At 45.9% G+C, this 18,508-nt stretch overlaps 2 protein-coding genes across 5 annotated transcripts in view; one reads left to right on the top strand and one right to left on the bottom strand.

Annotated features, from left to right (window-relative positions):
* Positions 1-18,508, bottom strand: part of Ppat-Dpck (Bifunctional Phosphopantetheine adenylyltransferase - Dephospho-CoA kinase) — a 266,249-nt gene that overhangs the window by 128,064 nt on the left and 119,677 nt on the right. The gene's annotated exons all lie outside the window — the stretch shown is intronic.
* LOC137656798 (5'-3' exonuclease PLD3-like) overlaps positions 1-18,508 on the top strand; it is an 85,769-nt gene that overhangs the window by 45,937 nt on the left and 21,324 nt on the right. For all 4 annotated transcript variants that reach the window (XM_068391098.1, XM_068391099.1, XM_068391096.1 and 1 more), the window contains 2 exons: positions 2,603-2,823; positions 3,387-3,487. In XM_068391098.1, coding sequence (XP_068247199.1) covers positions 2,603-2,823; positions 3,387-3,487 — 322 coding nt within the window. The remainder of the gene's footprint in view (positions 1-2,602; positions 2,824-3,386; positions 3,488-18,508) is intronic.

Here is an 18,508-nt window from a genome sequence, read left to right as displayed (position 1 = left end):
ACGAAAATACAAGGGGGGAGGCAGCAAACAGCCGAATCCCCCAGGACTCAACCAGACAGCTCACACCGTTGCTATATTACAGAAACGAACTAGATCGGTAACTGTAAAAAAATAAAACAAATAATATTAGTACACATTCATTCCCCCGGGAAGGCTCCGAAGAGGAATCCCGAGGGAAAGGAACAAGAATTACACAACAGGCACGTGCCCTCACAACCACTTACACTCGCGGAAGGAGAGCTGTAACCAAAACAGAATTATAACAATTATAATTATGTAACTATGTAATTATGTAATTTAAAAATGAATGAACACTAAAGAAAGAACGAAAACCCCGAAAGGAATCGTTCTACAAGCTGAAAAACAAAAAATAACTACAATTAGATTCATAACTAATTGATACAAACGTACGGCGTAGCAACCCCCCACACGGAAAGGAAGCTAGGCTACAAGGGCGTAGTAACACGTAGTAAAAGGGTGAACGACCTCAAGAGAGAGAGAGAGAAAGACATAAGTCAAACTCGATCGCCACCCATAAAATACGCCGTGGTGGCCTAACTGCCGAGGCCTCCACGTAGATATCGTACACTACACACACACATCTGAAAAGGAAACTTACTTATTTCTATACTCAAATATATATACAAACATGAAAACATGTTTACATATATATTGAGTAAATGAAAAGTAAGCGATTAAGTAAAGACAAAACAGACAATGGCTGCCAAGCGAGGACCAAGACAGAGACGTCTGTCACAGTCCGAGCCAAAAGTTAAAGTGAGTATTCACCTGTGTGTGAGGGGGAGGAGGGGTAGCTAGCTACCACTCCCCTACCCCCCCCACTAACTAGCGCGGGGATAATACACCCTCGTTAAATTCTAATGGCTCGTCATTTCAGCTACGCTAAAAGTAATACCCTTTGTAAATAGCGTGGTTTCTATTTCGGTTACGGAACAAAGCAAAATTAAATTTGTAATGACCTGATATCTATTTAATATGAAACCCAACTACTTGTTGAATTTTGCAGCTGGATATCATAGGCATGGGATTCATGTTAGGCCTACCCTAGGCTAAAAATTAAAAAAAAAAATTGACTTACAAACAACCTAACTTACAAACAGCTTCTTGGAACCAGTTAAGTTTTTAAGTTGTGACCTTCTGTACATTCAATTTTGACAAGGAACCTACGACGAGATGACTGCTTTTGCATTTTCTCTAAAAGAGCATGTAAATGGAGACAAATCCCATGAACACATTGCGAACACTATGCGGGTGGTGTATGGGTATTATGCAACTGATTTCATGCTAGTCTCGTTAGTACTTGTCCACAAAAAATGCTCTTTCTGTATGAAATATTTGCTTACAGATTGATGCAATATTTATGCCCCAATTCAAATTTGTATGCTCATACCATGATCTCGTATATGCTCGTATTCAAAGGAATTCTTAACTCCAGGTACTACTTACATACTGTACAATACATTAAAGTAATAATTCTGCAGTGAATAATTTCTTTGGGATTTTTAAAACTGTTGGCTATTAAAATAATAATTATTGTATACCAGGGGTGTTCCTTGCTCTCACATTTTAAGTTTGGTCTGAAAGTGAAGGGACGGCAAAGGGTGCCATAAGTTCAATCTTGGCTACCTGCAGTTTGTTTTTTTACCTTCAAACCAAGAGCAATTCTCTTGGGACAGTGCCCTCTTTCTCTTTATGACAATTAACAAGATGTTACCTATGCAGAAAACGAGTACTGAAGCACATTAAAGAGAGACCAGTCTTTTGATCTTTGACACTCTTTGAGATCTTGGAGTCTGCAGTTAGAAAATTACCATAGGCACTATGATCCACTTCAAGAATTTTTTAGGAATCACTTCATGATATCTATTTCCAGAGGGGAAACAGGTATGGATAGTAGAGAGAAATACTGCACAGCAGCTTCTCATGTACCTCAATACCCAAGGGGACGTGTCACTCATAACTTTATGAGGGTGAATGAAATGAGCAAGATGAAGCAATGAATATTAGCATAGATAAGAGAAATAATAGAATTAATTTTTTTCTCTAGAAATTTGGGAATAAATGTAAAATAGGACAAATGTTGAGTCAGAATTAATGAAACAATGAAAGGCTAGCAGGATATATGCGTTTTAGAATAGAAGAGATTGAAGAAGCGTTGAGCCAACTTCTTCATTAGGAGTGGAGAAATAATATGTTCAGTACCTAAAAAAGCTGTATTGTACAGTGCAGCAGTTGATAACAGTCTTCTTAGGTTAGATGTGTGGCAGTGCTGTCGAGCTTACTCTCCTTTACAAAAGCTATAAGAAATTGAGGCATAAAGAGGGACATTAATACCTGTAGATCGTAACAGTTGATAATAATCTTCTTAGTTTTATATTTTTTTTGGGAAAAATACTGCAACTACAGCTGATAAGTATTAATAGCTTATCTATTTTACCCAAAGTGATATATTACGGTTGTTGCATGATGCCAGTAGTTAACACTTCTTTGAAAGATTGTTAATTGAAAATACAAGTTGATAATCTTAAGATAGATCCTGACTTATTACTATGTTATAATCACATGATTTGCATCTTGACAGCTTTCAGTTACTGGAGAGCATGCCTGAAAATCTGACGTACCCAAATGAAAGCGTACTATATCCCAGCATATATAGTGCTTGGGTAAACCTTATTGAAAGTGCTGAGGTCTCCATTGATATTGCAGCATTTTACTGGACATTACTTAATGATGATGTCATTGATAAGCCTGTACCTTCGTCATGGCAAGGAGAAGACATCTTTGCGCGTCTCAATTCAACAGGTACCGTATAATTTGTTTTGAAAGTAGTATTTTTCATCAAATTATGGTATTATGTGTACATTACACTCTGTTTTAGAAATAGAGGTATGGTATAGTTTTCAGTACTTTTACTTGTTTACTAATGGAACTGTAAGTTATTCCAATGCAAAACAGACCATCATTTAAAAAGGGTATACTCTAGCGCAAGCTGAAAATTACCATGAAGAATCATTGAGGTACTGAATTAACGTACAGTAGTTTAAGAAGTACTTTCTGTACTGGTACTAAATGCATAGGTTGGTTAATTCTAGGTAATGAAGAACTTGTTAAAAAAAAAGTTTCACTTTACATTTCAGTGTTTTGATTCTTCTTTGAATTGTCAAGGTTCGATTTATGAAGTGCTTAGATGTATGGATGACCTCTCCGCCATTTATGGGGAAACGTGAAAATTATTTACCCTCATTATTTTTAGTCTTGCAGATTTTATAGCACTTGCATAATTCTAAGTATTCAGGTATGTAACTCCAACTAAAAAAAAAATATTACTAGTATTAAAATTAAGTAAAATTGTATATTTTTTTCAGGAGTTTCAGGAAAGGCAGCCATAAGAATAGCACAGAATGCTCCTTCTCATGTTTCACCTCAATATGACAGTGCTCAGCTTGCTTCGTCTGGGGCTGCTCAGGTGAGTTCACAGTGTACATCATATTGTTACTTGTTTGTATGTTGTACTGTATTATTATTATTATCAATAGCCAAGCTACAACCCTAGTTGGAAAAGCAGGATGCTATAAGCCCTATAAGGGCTCCAAAAGGGAAAATAGCTCAATGATGAAGAGAAATACGTTAACGGATAGGCAGTGCACCTGCGTGTACCTTCAAGCAAGAGGAACTCTAACCCAAGGCAGTGGAAGACCATGGTACAGAGGCTATATCACTTTCCAAGACTAGAGAATAATGGTTTGATTTTGGAGTGTCCTCCTAAAAGAGCTGCTTACCATAGGTAAAGAGTCTCTTCTACCCTTAACAAGAAGAAAGTAGCCACTGAACAATTTTAGTGAAGTAGTTGACCCCTTGAGTGAAGAAAAATATTTCAGTCATCTTAGTGCTGTCAGGTGTATGAGGGAAGAAGAGAATGTGTAAAGAAAAGGCCAGACTATTTGATATATGTGTAGGAAATGGGAAAATGACCTGTAACCAGGAAGAGGGATTCAATGTACATTAGTACTGTCTGGCCTGTCAAAGGACCCACATATCCAAAATCATGCGAGAAATTCTTTAGGGTTTTTAATGTTGTGTGGTAATTCTTATCACTTTATTTTAGATGTCAACTTAATTTGAATTTCTTCTAGACTACCCATATATTTTTTGATACCAAGATATTTAGTTTAATCTAATTGTGTTCATAACTGTTTTATAAGTTTTGAAAGTTTTTATTAATGCAGTGTAAATCCAATCAAGTAAAGAACATGTATTTCAAGAGATGACTTTGACGTCATTTAGAGTAAGAAGGGAAGGTGGTGCAAGGTTGAATGTCATGTTGAATGGAGAGTTACTTGAGGAGGTGGATCAGTTTAAGTACTTAGGGTCTGTTGTTGCAGCAAATGGTGGAGTGGAAGCAGATGTACGTCAGAGAGTGAATGAAGGTTGCGAAGTGTTGGGGGCACTTAAGGGAGTAGTAAAAAATAGAGGGTTGGGCATGAATGTAAGGAGAGTTCTATATGAGAAAGTGATTGTACCAACTGTGATGTATGGATCGGAGTTGTGGGGAATGAAAGTGATGGAGAGACAGAAATTGAATGTGTTTGAGATGAAGTGTTTAAGGAGTATGGCTGGTGTATCTCGAATAGATAGGGTTAGGAACGAAGTAGTGAGGGAGAGAACGGGTGTAAGAAATGAGTTAGCGGCTAGAGTGGATATGAATGTGTTGAGGTGGTTTGGCCATGTTGAGAGAATGGAAAATGGTTGTCTGCTAAAGAAGGTGATGAATGCAAGAGTTGATGGGAGAAGTACAAGAGGAAGGCCAAGGTTTGGGTGGATGGATGGTGTGAAGAAAGCTCTGGGTGATAGGAGGATAGATGTGAGAGAGGCAAGAGAGCGTGCTAGAAATAGGAATGAATGGCGAGCGATTGTGACGCAGTTCCGGTAGGCCCTGCTGCTTCCTCCGGTGCCTTAGATGACCGAGGAGGTAGCAGCAGTAGGGGATTCAGCATTATGAAGCTTCATCTGTGGTGGATAATGTGGGAGGTTGGGCTGTGGCACCCTAGCAGTACCAGCTGAACTCGGTTGAGTCCCTGGTTAGGCTGAAGGATCGTAGAGAGTAGAGGTCCCCTTTTTGTTTTGTTTCATTGTTGATGTCGGCTACCCCCCAAAATTGGGGCAAGTGCCTTTGGTATATGTATGTACCTCATTTATAATGTGTAAGGGATTACATTCATTTTGAATAAGTTTGACAATTAAAAACTTATACATGATTTGTTCCAACACAAATACTTACCTCGAACTACTTTCTTAGGAGTTACCTGTAATCTTCTCTCTACCGACCAGAGTTTTGTGTAGTATACCCTACACCCGTTTTCTATGGAGGGCTAACCCGGGAGTGAGAGAACGTGCCCCGAGGGTAGCCTTGAGCTAGGTCGAGGGCCGCTTGGGTCCCGTTAGTCAGTAAGTTCTCTGGTCGCGACGTGATACCATACTCTCACGCCGCTCTCGTCTTTCTCGACCCTTTGTGTCCAACTCGTGTGTCCGGCGTGGTTACTGCGTGGTTACCACGTGGTATCTTTGTGCTTATCCCTTGTGTTCTTGCGTGTTCACTACCCTTCCTTGTGCTTCCCAAGTGTATTCCTTGTTGATTCCCTTCGTTCCTGTGCCTTGTGGTTGTGTGCTATGGAGCAGATCCGCCGTTGTCCTGGGCCTAGAGCCGGAAAGTCGTGTGGAGCGTTCCTTTCCAAGCCCGAAGTAGACCCTCACTCCCTTTGCTCTTCCTGTAGGGGCAGGATGTGCTCGCCATCGGATATGTGCATTGAGTGTGTTAGTTGGAGTGAGATACAGTGGGTGCGTTACGGCACTAAGAAGAAGTCGTCGTAACGTTCGCCCAGGAAATCTTGCATCTCTTCGCCGTTACCATCACCCAGTGGACGGTCCGACGGGGCTTCTGTCTCGACTTCCCCTACCCAGAGTAGGGGACGAGGTAAGTCCGTTGCGGGGAAAGAGCAGAGGGTTCTTCCCCAGGAGTCTAATGTGTGTGAAGTGGGGGTTGCTGGGCCTTCTCAGGCTAGTGGGGGGCCTGGTAGTGCTGTGTCTGGGGGTTCTGGAGACTCTGCCCTTGTGCTTGGGGGGCACGTTTCCTCCGACGACCCCTTGTGGTGTAGTAATGTTGTGCGTGTTTCTTCGCCCGCTTCGTGGGCCTGTGTTTCAGGTTCTTCAGCGGTTGGTGACGCCCAGGGTAAGTTGGACTCCACGGTAAGTGAGCCCTTCGGGTGGAGGCTCCCTAAAACGCCAGGTAGGTCCCCAATGCGGATGGAAGAGGGGCTGGATACCTGGTTCCCTAGTGTAGGGCGCCAAACCTCTTTTCCAGCTCCTCTGACAGCGGTTCCAGAGTCCTTCCTACAACCCTCGACCTCTGGTACGCAGCAGGTCGCGAAGCCCTCCGTAGCCCCCGCTTCTGCCCGTCGTTCGGGTGGTACAGTTTCGTCGGGCTCTTCGGATGGTGGGGCTTCGTTCTCTTCAGAAGAGGAAACGAGGAGGAGACATCAGCGACGGAGGAAGCGGTCCAGGTGCAGGCGTTCCCGCTCAAGATCCCGTTCGAGGTTCAGTAGGAGACGGTCACGCTCTCCACGGAGGAAGTACAGGAGGAGTCGGTCCCCCGATGGTGATTGGGTCTTTGTTCCCCGTAAGTCTGAATTGCAGCGTTCCCCGGACTGGCAGTTCAGGGATTTCTCGCCACGAAGGCCATCCTCCAGACGCAGATATGACCCTCGCAGGGAGAAATGCGAGAAGGCCGCTTCAGGAAGGCGTAAGGCCGCGAAGCTTCCGGTTCACCCCGCCCAGCGGGGGGAACCGTGCTTCCTTACGGGCAGCCTGGCCGAATCAGCACAGCTGGTTCGGCCCTCGGACTTAAAGGAACGGTTCCCTCCGTCGGGTCACCCCACGGGATCCGCGTCCTCGTCCCCCAGAGAGAATACACGAACGGTAGGCCTCGCCGGCACGGCGATGCCAGTTCTGACCCCGAGCCTGGCGTGGAGGTTCCCGCCGGGGAAGACCGGTACCACCGCAGAGGAGTGCCTGTTGTTCCAGAACCCAAGCGCCCAGTGGGAGTGCCCGGTGACCCGGCTCCTCGGGATCAGGCGGAAGGTACTGCTGACGGTAGAGAAGGTTCCCCGACCGAGGACTCGGCCTATTGGAAGGTTATAGGCCTGATTCGAAGGCATCATAGGATTGAGGAACCGGTCCCAACCGATGAGCACTACTGGAGGTCCAGCCTGACCCGCTTGATGCAGGCACCCGTCCAACAGAAAACCTCCCTGGCCCTGCCTGTGGCCTGAGATCTCGTCCTGGGACGGGCTCATGTCGATAAGAGTTGTGGCAGGCAATGCCGAAGCTCCCAAAACGCAGAGCTCCTCGAAGTTGCTCCAAGGGCTCAAGACACAGAGTAGGTTTTATGTGCCAGAGGGACAACGACCGGGAGCCTGCAAGGTGGAGCCTGCCCTCGACGTTCTGGGACAGGGTGCCCCGGAGTACAGAGCCTCTTCAGCCCCGATTTGCTTTTCGCAGTCGGAGGCTACTATGATGGAGGAGATGTCGAAAGACCTGGTGTACGTCTCCTCTTGGTTGGACTGGTGGGCTTCCACACTGGTAGGCGTTCAAGCCACATATGACTTGACGGATCCGGAGCAGCAAAACCTCCTGAGGGAACTTATCATCTCCGGGGGCAAGACCCTGAAGTTCCTCACGTATCAGTCCCTTGCCCTGTCAGCGAATTGGGTTCTTCGCAAAAGGGACACTATTCTGGCGAAGCTTTCCCGAAAGGTCCCAGACAGGGAGGTGAGGGCCATGAGGAGTCTTCCTGTGTGGGGTGACTCCTTGTTCCCCTTGAAAGAGCTAGAAGAGATTATGGAAAAGGTGGCTAAACGAAAAGAAGTGAACGCTCCCAGGCCTCATCCGGTAAGGAGGCCCCCCTACAAGAGATCAGCATCAGACGGCCCCTCTACTTCTCAGGCCCCGCCTAACCTGACGAGGAGAGAAGCCCCTTCTTCCTCATGGGCTTCAGCGCCACAGCCCCCCCGTAGAGGAGCTCCAGCAGCGTCTGCCTCGTTTAGAACAGGATATTCTGCCTCCAGGAGAGGCCGTTCAGGCCGCTCTTCCAGGAGGAGATAGAGTGGGAGGCCCCCTACTCCGGCCCAAGCCTCAGGTTGGGGGATGCCTCAGACTACATTGGTAAGCATGGAAGGCTCACGGAGCAGAGCCCTGGACAGTATCCGTACTGAAGGAGGGGTACAGGCTACTGTTCTTAATGGAACCCCCGCCTTTAATTCCGGCCACCCTGTCGGAGTGGCTGGCACCCAAGGACCCATTGAAGAGGGCGGTCATTCAAGAAGAGGTGTCCACGATGTTGGAGAAGGGCGCCATGGAGGAGGTCCTGCACCCAGGGCCAGGTTTCTACAGCCGCCTGTTCCTGGTAGAAAAGGCGACGGGGGGGTGGAGACCGGTGATAGACCTGTCAGCTCTCAACAAGTTTGTGCGAAAGACAGATTTCAAAATGGACACTCCGAAGTCGGTCTTGCTGTCCTTGAGGGAGAAAGACTACATGATGACCATAGATCTCAAGGACGCATACTTCCAAATCCCGGTCCATCCTTCAAGTCGGAAGTTTCTCCGGGTGAAATGGGGTACCCAGATCCTGCAATTCAAGACCCTCTGCTTTGGGTTGTCGACAGCTCCCCAGGTATTCACGAGAGTCTTCACGACAGTCTCGGTGTGGGCTCACGAGCGGGGCATTCGCCTCATCCGGTACCTACGACTGGTTGCTTCTTTCCTCCTCAGAGGACGTTTTGAAGGAGCAGGGTATAAAACTTCTCCAGTTTTGCAAGGGTCTGGGTATCATGATCAACCCAGAAAAATCGAGCCTATCTCCCTCCACCAGAATGACCTATTTGGGGATGACACTGGATTCCCTACTAGTGAAAGCTTTTCCGTCAGAGGAGCGGGTAAGCAATCTTATGAAGATCCTTCTCCCTTTTCTGTTGGGGCAACCCAGGAGGGCGAAGGACTGGCAAAGGCTAATAGGTCATCTGGTGTCGTTGGAGAAACTGGTTCCCCAGGGGAGACTCAGACTCAGGGCCGTCCAATGGAACCTGAAGAACTTCTGGAACCAACTGGACTCGCCCCAGAAATTAATTCCAGTCCTGCCAAACACAATACCCTCCCTGGAATGGTGGCATTGCCGGTCGAACTCGCTCAAGGGGATGCCCTTCGCGACCGAACCTCCCGAGTTGCTCCTATTCATAGACGCCTCCAACCAGGGATGGGGAGCCCATCTCCTCAACGGGACGGCGAGAGGAACCTGGATGGACGGGGAGAAAGGCCTACACATCAATGTCCTAGAGTTGAAGGCAGTCCAAAAAGCTTGCCTGCACTTCATCGATCTACTAAGGGGAAACACTGTGGCGTTGATGTGCGACAACGCCACAGTGGTAGCGTACATAAAGAAGCAAGGAGGCCTAAAATTAAGGGAGTTGTGCGATCTCGCCCTAGAGATCCTAGATTGGGCGGAAGCGAACCAGATAGTCTTATTGGCAAGGTTCATCCCCGGGAAAAAGAACGTCCTAGCCGACGGTCTCAGCAGGATGGGTCAGATAGTAGGAACAGAATGGTCCCTCCTCCCGGAAATAGCCAGGCTCATCATTCAACGGTGGGGTTCCCCGGTGATGGACCTCTTTGCAACCAAGCTGAACGCACAACTCCCCGTGTATTGTTCTCCTGTTCCAGACCCAAAGGCAGCCTTGGAGGATGCCTTTCAGCACAAGTGGGACAACATAGACGTGTACGCTTTTCCCCCCTTCACGTTGATCAGGCAAGTGCTCAACAGAGTAAGGGCTGCCCGGAACTTAAGGATGACTTTGGTAGCGCCCTGGTGGGCGGAGAGAGAGTGGTTCGCAGACCTAAAAGACCTGACAAACCATCCTCCGTGGCCACTCCCAGACAGGCCAGATCTTCTACAAAGCCATACTTTCTCAGGTTCCACGACAACCCACAGTCTCTACGCCTTCACGCCTGGAGACTATCGAGCGCCTCCTGAGGAAGGAAGGATATTCGTCAGGAACGACTAAGAGGATGACGTGATACCTGAGAAGGTCGTCGGCAGCGGTCTATCAAGCGAAGTGGGCCTCTTTCACGAAGTGGTGCGCTTCGAACCGCATAAAACCCCTCAAAGCCTCAGTCCCAGATATCGCAGACTTTCTAGTATATCTCAGAGACGAGATAGGGATGTCAATCCCAGCTATAAAAGGAGTACGAGCAGCCTTGGGTCAAGTCTTCCTTCTGAAGGGCATCGACCTGGGCTCCTCTAGACACATCTCTATGCTTGTCAGGAGTTTTGAACAGTCCTGCCCCCCTCAAACTGTTAGGGTGCCTCAGTGGGACTTAGCTAGGGTCCTGAAGATGTTAAGTAGCCCCCCGTTCGAACCAATGAAGGATATAGTAGACAGGGATCTCACTCTCAAGACAGTCTTTTTGTTGGCCTTGGCCTCTGCGAAAACGGTAGGTGAGATCCATGGGCTGTCTTATGACGTCTCTCATTCGAAGAGGTGGAAAGAGATCTCTTTCAAGTTCGTCCTTTCGTTCGTGGCGAAAACCCAGAACCCAGCAGTCTGGGATCCTAAATTTGAGGGGTTCTCTCTGCCAGCTATGCCTAGGACTGGGAATCCTGAGGATTTGAGGTTATGCCTTGTCCGTGCCATTAGAAAATACCTTGAGAGGACTGCACATCTCCGGCCAGGCACCAAGAGCCTTTTCGTCTCCACAGGTGTTACAAAGAAGCAGGTATCGAAGAATACCATATTCTTTTGGTTGAGACAAGTTATTGCCAGGGCCTACAAGGAGGAGGGACTAGCCTTGCCAGGTACTCCCAAGCCCCATGACATCAGAGGTCTGAGCACTTCCTTAGCCTTTGAGAAGAACATGGCAGTGGGCCAGATCCTTCGGGCGGGCACCTGGTAGAACCAGTCGACCTTTATTGCCCATTACCTCAAGGATTACTCATGAAGGTCCTTAGATGGGTTCTCCATTGGGACAGTCATCTCCGCGCTCCAAGTGATTTAACGGTGAAGCCCCAGGCACAATCGTGGATAGCAAAACCAGGAGACACAGGTTCGTTCCTTTTAACCCTAATCCCCGTTTCCTATCCCTATCAGAGATAACCACACTTATGTAACCAATGAAGAACACGTCTCTGCAACTTTGTTACTGGACTCAACATCAGAAGATTTTTCAAAGGGTGAATACTTAGACACTAACGTGAGCTCTTTGTGTAGTTTACCCTACCGTCTGTTTCCCAGTTTTTTTCTTTTTTTTAGATCCTAGTTCATATCTAGGCTTCTTGGCGTCCGCTTTGCTGGGTCTGAAGGTCAGGAAGCCACTCCCACCTCCTAAAGTGTAAGTCTCCCAAGAAAGTAGTTCGAGGTAAGTATTTGTGTTGGAACAAATCAAAAATTTTAAGTAATTTTTATTTTTCCTAACATACTTAGCGAGAACTACTTTCGGGTAATGGCCCTCCCTACCTTCCCCGAGTGCCTTTCTGCCCTTGCAGGGACTTTTTGCAACATCCGAGGAACTTACTAACGGGACCCAAGCGGACTTCGACCTAGCTCAAGGATACCCTCGGGGCACGTTCTCTCACTCCCGGGTTAGCCCTCCATAGAAAACGGGTGTAGGGTATACTACACAAAACTCTGGTCGGTAGAGAGGAGATTACAGGTAACTCCTAAGAAAGTAGTTCTCAGTAAGTATGTTAGGAAAAATAAAAATTACTTAAAATTTTTTATTTTTATTTTTGTCAAGACTTGGCATCCATTGTTTTCAATTCCAATACAGTACACCCTACCTTTAATTAAAATTATCTTTTGTTTGGTGAAAGGGTGGTTTGGATAAGTTGATGTCATGACTCATCCCATTTGTCATGGTAACTATTTGCAAATTAGAACGTACAGGAAGTTGATATCTTCTAGTGACTAACACAAAAATGTTATTTTGATAATAAAATAAATTTTTGAATATACTTACCCGGTGATTATAATAGCTGCAACTCTGTTGCTCGACAGAAAAACTCTACGTAAAAATTCGCCAGCGATCGCTACACAGGTAGGGGGTGTACTCAACAGCGCCATCTGTCGTTCAGATACCCATTACTCATTGTAAACAAAGAACTCAATTTTCTCCTCGGTCCACTGTGTCTCTATTGGGGAGGAAGGGAGGGTCCTTTAATTTATAATCACCGGGTAAGTATATTCAAAAATTTATTTTATTATCAAAATAACATTTTTCAATATTTAACTTAGCCGGTGATTATAATAGCTGATTCACACCCAGGGGGGTGGGTAGAGACCAGCAAAATATGTTTACATCATATGAGCTAAGAATTTTTATTTCATTTTAGAAGTTATCAAAATAACTAAACAAAATAAATAGGTACCTGGTAAGGAAGTCGACTTGAACAATTACTCTGCCTTTTTAAGTACGTCTTCCTTACAGAGCCTCGCGATCCTCTTAGGATGCTGAGCGACCCCTAGGAGCTGAAGTATCAAGGGTTGCAACCCATACAACAGGACCTCATCAAAACCTCTAATCTAGGCGCTTCTCAAGAAATGACTTTGACCACCCGCCAAATCAACTAGGATGCGAAAGGCTTCTTAGCCTTCCGGACAACCCAAAAACATCAATAAAAACATTTCAAGAGAAAGATTAAAAAGGTTATGGAATTAGGGAATTGTAGTGGTTGAGCCCTCACCCACTACTGCACTCGTTGCTACGAATGGTCCCAGAGTGTAGCAGTTCTCGTAAAGAGACTGGACATCCTTAAGATAAAAAGACGCGAACACTGACTTGCTTTTCCAATAGGTTGCGTCGATTATACTTTGCAGAGATCTATTTTGTTTAAAGGCCACGGAAGTTGCGACAGCTCTAACTTCGTGTGTCCTTACCTTCAGCAAAGCTTGGTCTTCCTCATTCAGATGGGAATGAGCTTCTCGTATTAACAGTCTGATAAACTAGGATAAAGCATTCTTTGACATAGGCAAAGATGGTTTCTTAACTGAACACCATAAAGCTTCAGACGGGCCTCGTAAAGGTTTAGTTCGTTTTAAATAGAACTTAAGAGCTCTTACAGGGCATAAGACTCTTTCTAGTTCATTTCCAACCATACGATAAGCTTGGAATATCGAACGATTTTGGCCAAGGTCGAGAAGGCAGCTCGTTTTTGGCTAGAAAACCAAGTTGTAGAGAACATGTAGCCGTTTCAGATGAGAATCCGATGTTCTTGCTGAAGGCATGAATCTCACTGACTCTTTTAGCTGTGGCTAAGCATACCAGGAAAAGAGTCTTTAAGGTGAGATCTTTCAGGGAGGCTGATCGTAGCGGCTCGAACCTGTCTGACATAAGGAATCTTAGTACCACGTCTAAATTCCAACCAGGTGTAACCAAACGACGCTCCTTCGTGGTCTCAAAAGACTTAAGGAGGTCCTGTAGATCTTTATTGTTGGAAAGATCTAAGCCTCTGTGACGGAAGACTGATGCCAACATGCTTCTGTAACCCTTGATAGTGGGAGCTGAAAGAGATCGTTCTTTCCTCAGATATAAGAGGAAGTCAGCTATTTGAGTTACAGAGGTACTGGTCGAGGATACGGATACTGACTTGCACCAGTTTCGGAAGATTTCCCACTTCGATTGGTAGACTCTAAGGGTGGATGTTCTCCTTGCTCTAGCAATCGCTCTGGCTGCCTCCTTCGAAAAGCCTCTAGCTCTCGAGAGTCTTTCGATAGTCTAAAGGCAGTCAGACGAAGAGCGTGGAGGCCTTGGTGTACCTTCTTTACGTGTGGCTGATGTAGAAGGTCCACCCTTAGGGGAAGTGTTCTGGGAACGTCTACTAGCCATCGAAGTACCTCGGTGAACCATTCTCTCGTGGGCCAGAGGGGAGCAACTAGCGTCAACCTTGTCCCTTTGTGAGAGGCGAACTTCTGCAGTACCTTGTTGACAATCTTGAACGGAGGGAATGCATATAGATCTAGATGTGACCAATCTAGGAGAAAGGCATCTATATGAACTGCTGCTGGGTCCGGGATTGGAGAGCAAAATATTGGGAGCCTCTTGGTCATCGAGGTTGCGAAGAGATCTATGGTTGGCTGGCCCCAAGTGGCCCAAAGTCTCTTGCATACATCCTTGTGGAGGGTCCATTCTGTTGGAATTATTTGTCCCTTCCGACTGAGACAATCTGCCATGACATTCAAGTTGCCTTGGATGAACCTCGTTACTAGTGATATGTTTAGACCTTTTGACCAGGTGAGGAGGTCCCTTGCGATCTCGTACAACGTCAGAGAGTAGGTCCCTCCTTGCTTGGAGATGTACGCCAAAGCCGTGGTGTTGTCCGAGTTCACCTCCACCACTTTGCCTTGAAGGAGAGACCTGAAGCTTTTCCAGGCCAGACGTACTGCCAGTAGCTCCTTGCAGTTGAAATGCATTGTCCTTTGACTCGAGTTCCATATCCCCGAGCATTCCCGACCGTCCAATGTCGCACCCCAGCCTACGTCCGATGCGTCCGAGAAGAGAACGTGGTTGGGAGTCTGAACAGCCAGGGGAAGACCCTCTCTTAGGTTGATATTGTCCTTTCACCAAGTCAGACAAGACTTATCTTTTCGGAAACCGGGATCGAGACCGCTTCTAGCGTCTTGTCCTTTTTCCAGTGAAAAGCTAGATGGTATTGAAGAGGACGGAGGTGTAGTCTTCCTAGTGACACAAATTGATCCAGGATGACAGTGTCCCTACCAGACTCATCCACAGCCTGACTGAGCAGCGTTCCTTCTTCAGCATCTTCTGGATGGATAGCAGGGCTGGGGGCTGATCGTCTTGTTGTTCAGCAACGTCCTCATCAGAGGGTTCCTCATCTGAAACTGATGAGGAAACGGCAACGGAGTGGGCAACGTCTGGCTCGCTGAATCCGGTCGCACTGGTGGATGCGTGACGGAGCCGGACGCAATATCATGGAACTGCTGCACAGTCTGTGAACTGTCAACAACCATGCGTGCGCGAGGAAGCACAGCGTCAACCCGAGACTGTCTAGACCGTCTGGGTTGTGCAGTCAACACCCTACCGGGTTGCTGAGGTTGACGCACTGCGTCAAAACAAGTCACCTCTGCTGGTTGTTGAACGTCCTGAACGTCAAAAACCACCTCCGAGCGTCGCTTAATGTCAACGTGCGGCTGGCAACCCACACTGGGTCGCATCGGTGGAGTAACCACCTCAACTGGCAGACGCGAGTAGGTTACCTCAGCGTCAACAGGGCGCACAACCGACCGGTTGGAAGGTTGTTGGCCAGAAGGTTCTTCTCCGCATTTAAGTCCTCTATCAAGGACGCAAGCTTGGACTGCATGTCTTGCAGCAAAGCCCATTTAGGGTCTACGGGAGCAGGTGTGGCAACAGACGGGGTTAGCGACTGAGGCGGAACCGTTTACCATCCCTGAAAGCCTTGTTATGCGTGACATAATAGTACAGCAAAACTTCAAAGGCTCGACAACAGCTGTGAAGTTGACCTGTAAACAATTTGGAGCGTCTCCTGGCTAGGCGCCAGGGAGAGTCTACCAGAATTGAGAAGTCTATCTGGGCAGAGTCATGAACTCCCAAGCCGAGAACTTCTCTCGTGTCATATCAGACTCTCGCTCTATAAACCAGTTTAAAAGAAGGGAAAGCAAAGGCTGTATCCCCCAAACTCCTCTTGGTGAAAAACCAGTCGCCTAGCCAACGTAACTCTCTCTAGGAGAGCGAGAGAGCACTAGCTTAAAAACAACGGATTCGAAGTAGCTAGGCCTAGTGTAAGCTCTGACGTTTAGGCGAACGAGGAGCAGCAGTTACAAAAAGATCCGGACGAAGATCCTTAAAAAAATCATTATGATTTAATTAAAGTCCATAGGAGGCTAAGCAGCTTTAGGCTCCTCTACATCTGACAGAGTCCTCAAGGGAATATCAGTAGGAGGGAGAACAGCAACTTCCTCATCTACAGGAACCTTGTCCGATAAAAGCTGAGTCTCTTACTGGTGCATTAGTAGCGGATCAGAACGCAACGTCATGTAACTGCTTGACAGTCTGTGAACTGTCAACAACTGAACTGTCAACCACAACAGGTGCGTGAGGACGCACAGCGTCCACTCGAGACTGCTTTGACTGCCTAGACTGAGCAGTCAAAACAACTCTAGAATGCGGAGGTTGACGCACAGCGTCAAAACAAGTCAACTCCGATTGTTAGTGAACGTCTTGAACGTCAACAGGAGCATCAGCAAGTGGCCTAACGTCCAAATGTGGCTGAAAAACCACACGAGACCGCATCGAGTGTGGTTCTAAACAACCTGACTGACGTGACTAAGCTACGCCAACGTCAACAGTAAGCACAAAGGAACGTTAGGTTGGCTGAAAGCCAGGATATCGATGAGATAAACGGCTAGACTCAACAGACTAATCGGCAGAATAGTCTTCCATAAGGGAGGCAAACATATACTGCATGTTTTGCCATACAACCCCTTAAGGATCAACGGAAATGGTTGTGGTAATAGACGAGGGTAACGTCTGTGACCGCAACACTTTGCCTACAAAAAAAGACTCTCGGAGTCTGTTACGCTATTGTTAGGCGGCGAGCAGTTATCCGATGACTGCATAGGGTCAGAGCTGTCCTAATGGTTGTAACCAGGACGCTGGACCTGTCCTGAAAGGACTGACTTTCGCTTAAGGGCTCCGAAACCTTGTGACAGGTTTCTTATGCGAAAAGCCTACGGATGGCGAGGAGAAACAACGTCTCTCTCGTCTTATGGTAGGGGAGATCTTGGTAAGATACACCCGATACCATAGAGGGAAAACGTCTGTTCGTTGGTCAAGGCCTCTCGAACCCATAAGTCGTTTGACATTACTTCTCCCCTGGGCTTGGAGCTTGTAAGAGGTCCCGGACTAGGTGAACGACAGGCACGAACAGACGAACCCTCGGACGCAACACTGTAACACTTTGCGCCTCGGACGCAACACTGTAACACTTTGCGCATATCACTTTATCACTTCGATTTTCTGTTTTGCACTTATTTCTACCTGAAACACACAATTCTACCCTTCATTAAAAGGTAGTAATTGCGAAATTAGTCGTATAATGCAAGCTCATAATACCAGCAAAAAACAGAAAACATATTTTAAGATAAAAAGAAAAATCAGTGGCTGGGAAAGAGACTAAACACTAGTTCATATAACTACGTTTTCAATCTCTCACCGCACATAGCCTGGGGACGAGAATAAAAACCTAAAAACGTTTTATCCTTCCTCCCCGTACAGCGACTAGGGACGTGAGTAACACGAGAACAACGTTACCCGCTTGAACGGAACGTTTTCTCTCCTCTCTCACCCTCCGTCTCTATCTCTCTCTCTCTCTCTTTCTCTCTTGATTTCGCACCTAAGAGAAGAGCCCAATTATATATCGTCAAAAAAACATGTTATTTGACTAAAGGAAAAAACTGAAAGGTTTTTCAAATAAAAAGTTCCTTTAAATTAGAATTTAAAACATTTAAGCTAAGAAAGAATGAACAAAACGTCAGAATCGATTTACTCTTACTGCAAAGTGAAACCGTGATACACTCTCTCTCTATCGTAATGATAGAGCGCATGTTGAACGTCCTGAACGTCAACAACTGCGTAGCATAAAAAACTAAACGTTAGTTCATCTTTGAAAACAGTACGAAGACTATCAAAGAAATTCTTTCATAAAAAATTACATTTAAAAAGTTTTAAATCCTTAGCTCTTTAAAAGCTAAAGACGATATAAAGGGCTCAACGTTGATTAACTTCGGTTTCCAAGTTAGGACCGCCTACTCTCAGGAAAGTTCTATATAAACAAAGCATTAAAATTTATTTTTATATGTTTATAAAAAATGGAAAGTTAATCGAAGAGGCCTAATAAAGGCGGAGAGATATAAAATATATATAGGAAAATCTATAACGTGATAAGATAATTACTAAAAGCCTAAACACACTTCCATCTAAGGGAAGGGTCGGCCATTTAAAAGTGAAAGAAAGTCCATACTCTCTTTGTCACCATAATTAAATCTATCCAAAACGAGTTCAAGTTTTAAGATGAAGATAAAACACCTGCATAGCGAAAGCTCAAAACTAGACGAATTAGTAGGTCTTGCCGGTAGCCCGACAGAGAGAAAATTGAGTTCTTTGTTTACAATGAGTAATGGGTATCTGAACGACAGATGGCGCTGTTGAGTACACCCCCTACCTGTGTAGCGATCGCTGGCGAATTTTTACGTAGAGTTTTTCTGTCGAGCAACAGAGTTGCAGCTATTATAATCACCGGCTAAGTTAAATATTGAAAATTTAAATATTGCATTATAAAAATCCATTTTAATTGAGATGAATTTTTTATCAATATTGTATTCCCACCTTTTTTTTCATGGAATACTTATTT

This window comes from Palaemon carinicauda, chromosome 17 (assembly GCF_036898095.1).
Source record: "Palaemon carinicauda isolate YSFRI2023 chromosome 17, ASM3689809v2, whole genome shotgun sequence".
In the NCBI taxonomy this organism is placed as follows: Eukaryota; Metazoa; Arthropoda; class Malacostraca; order Decapoda; family Palaemonidae; genus Palaemon; species Palaemon carinicauda.
The sequence above is the reverse complement of the archived record's forward strand: the minus strand, read 5'-3'. Positions and strand labels throughout refer to the sequence as shown.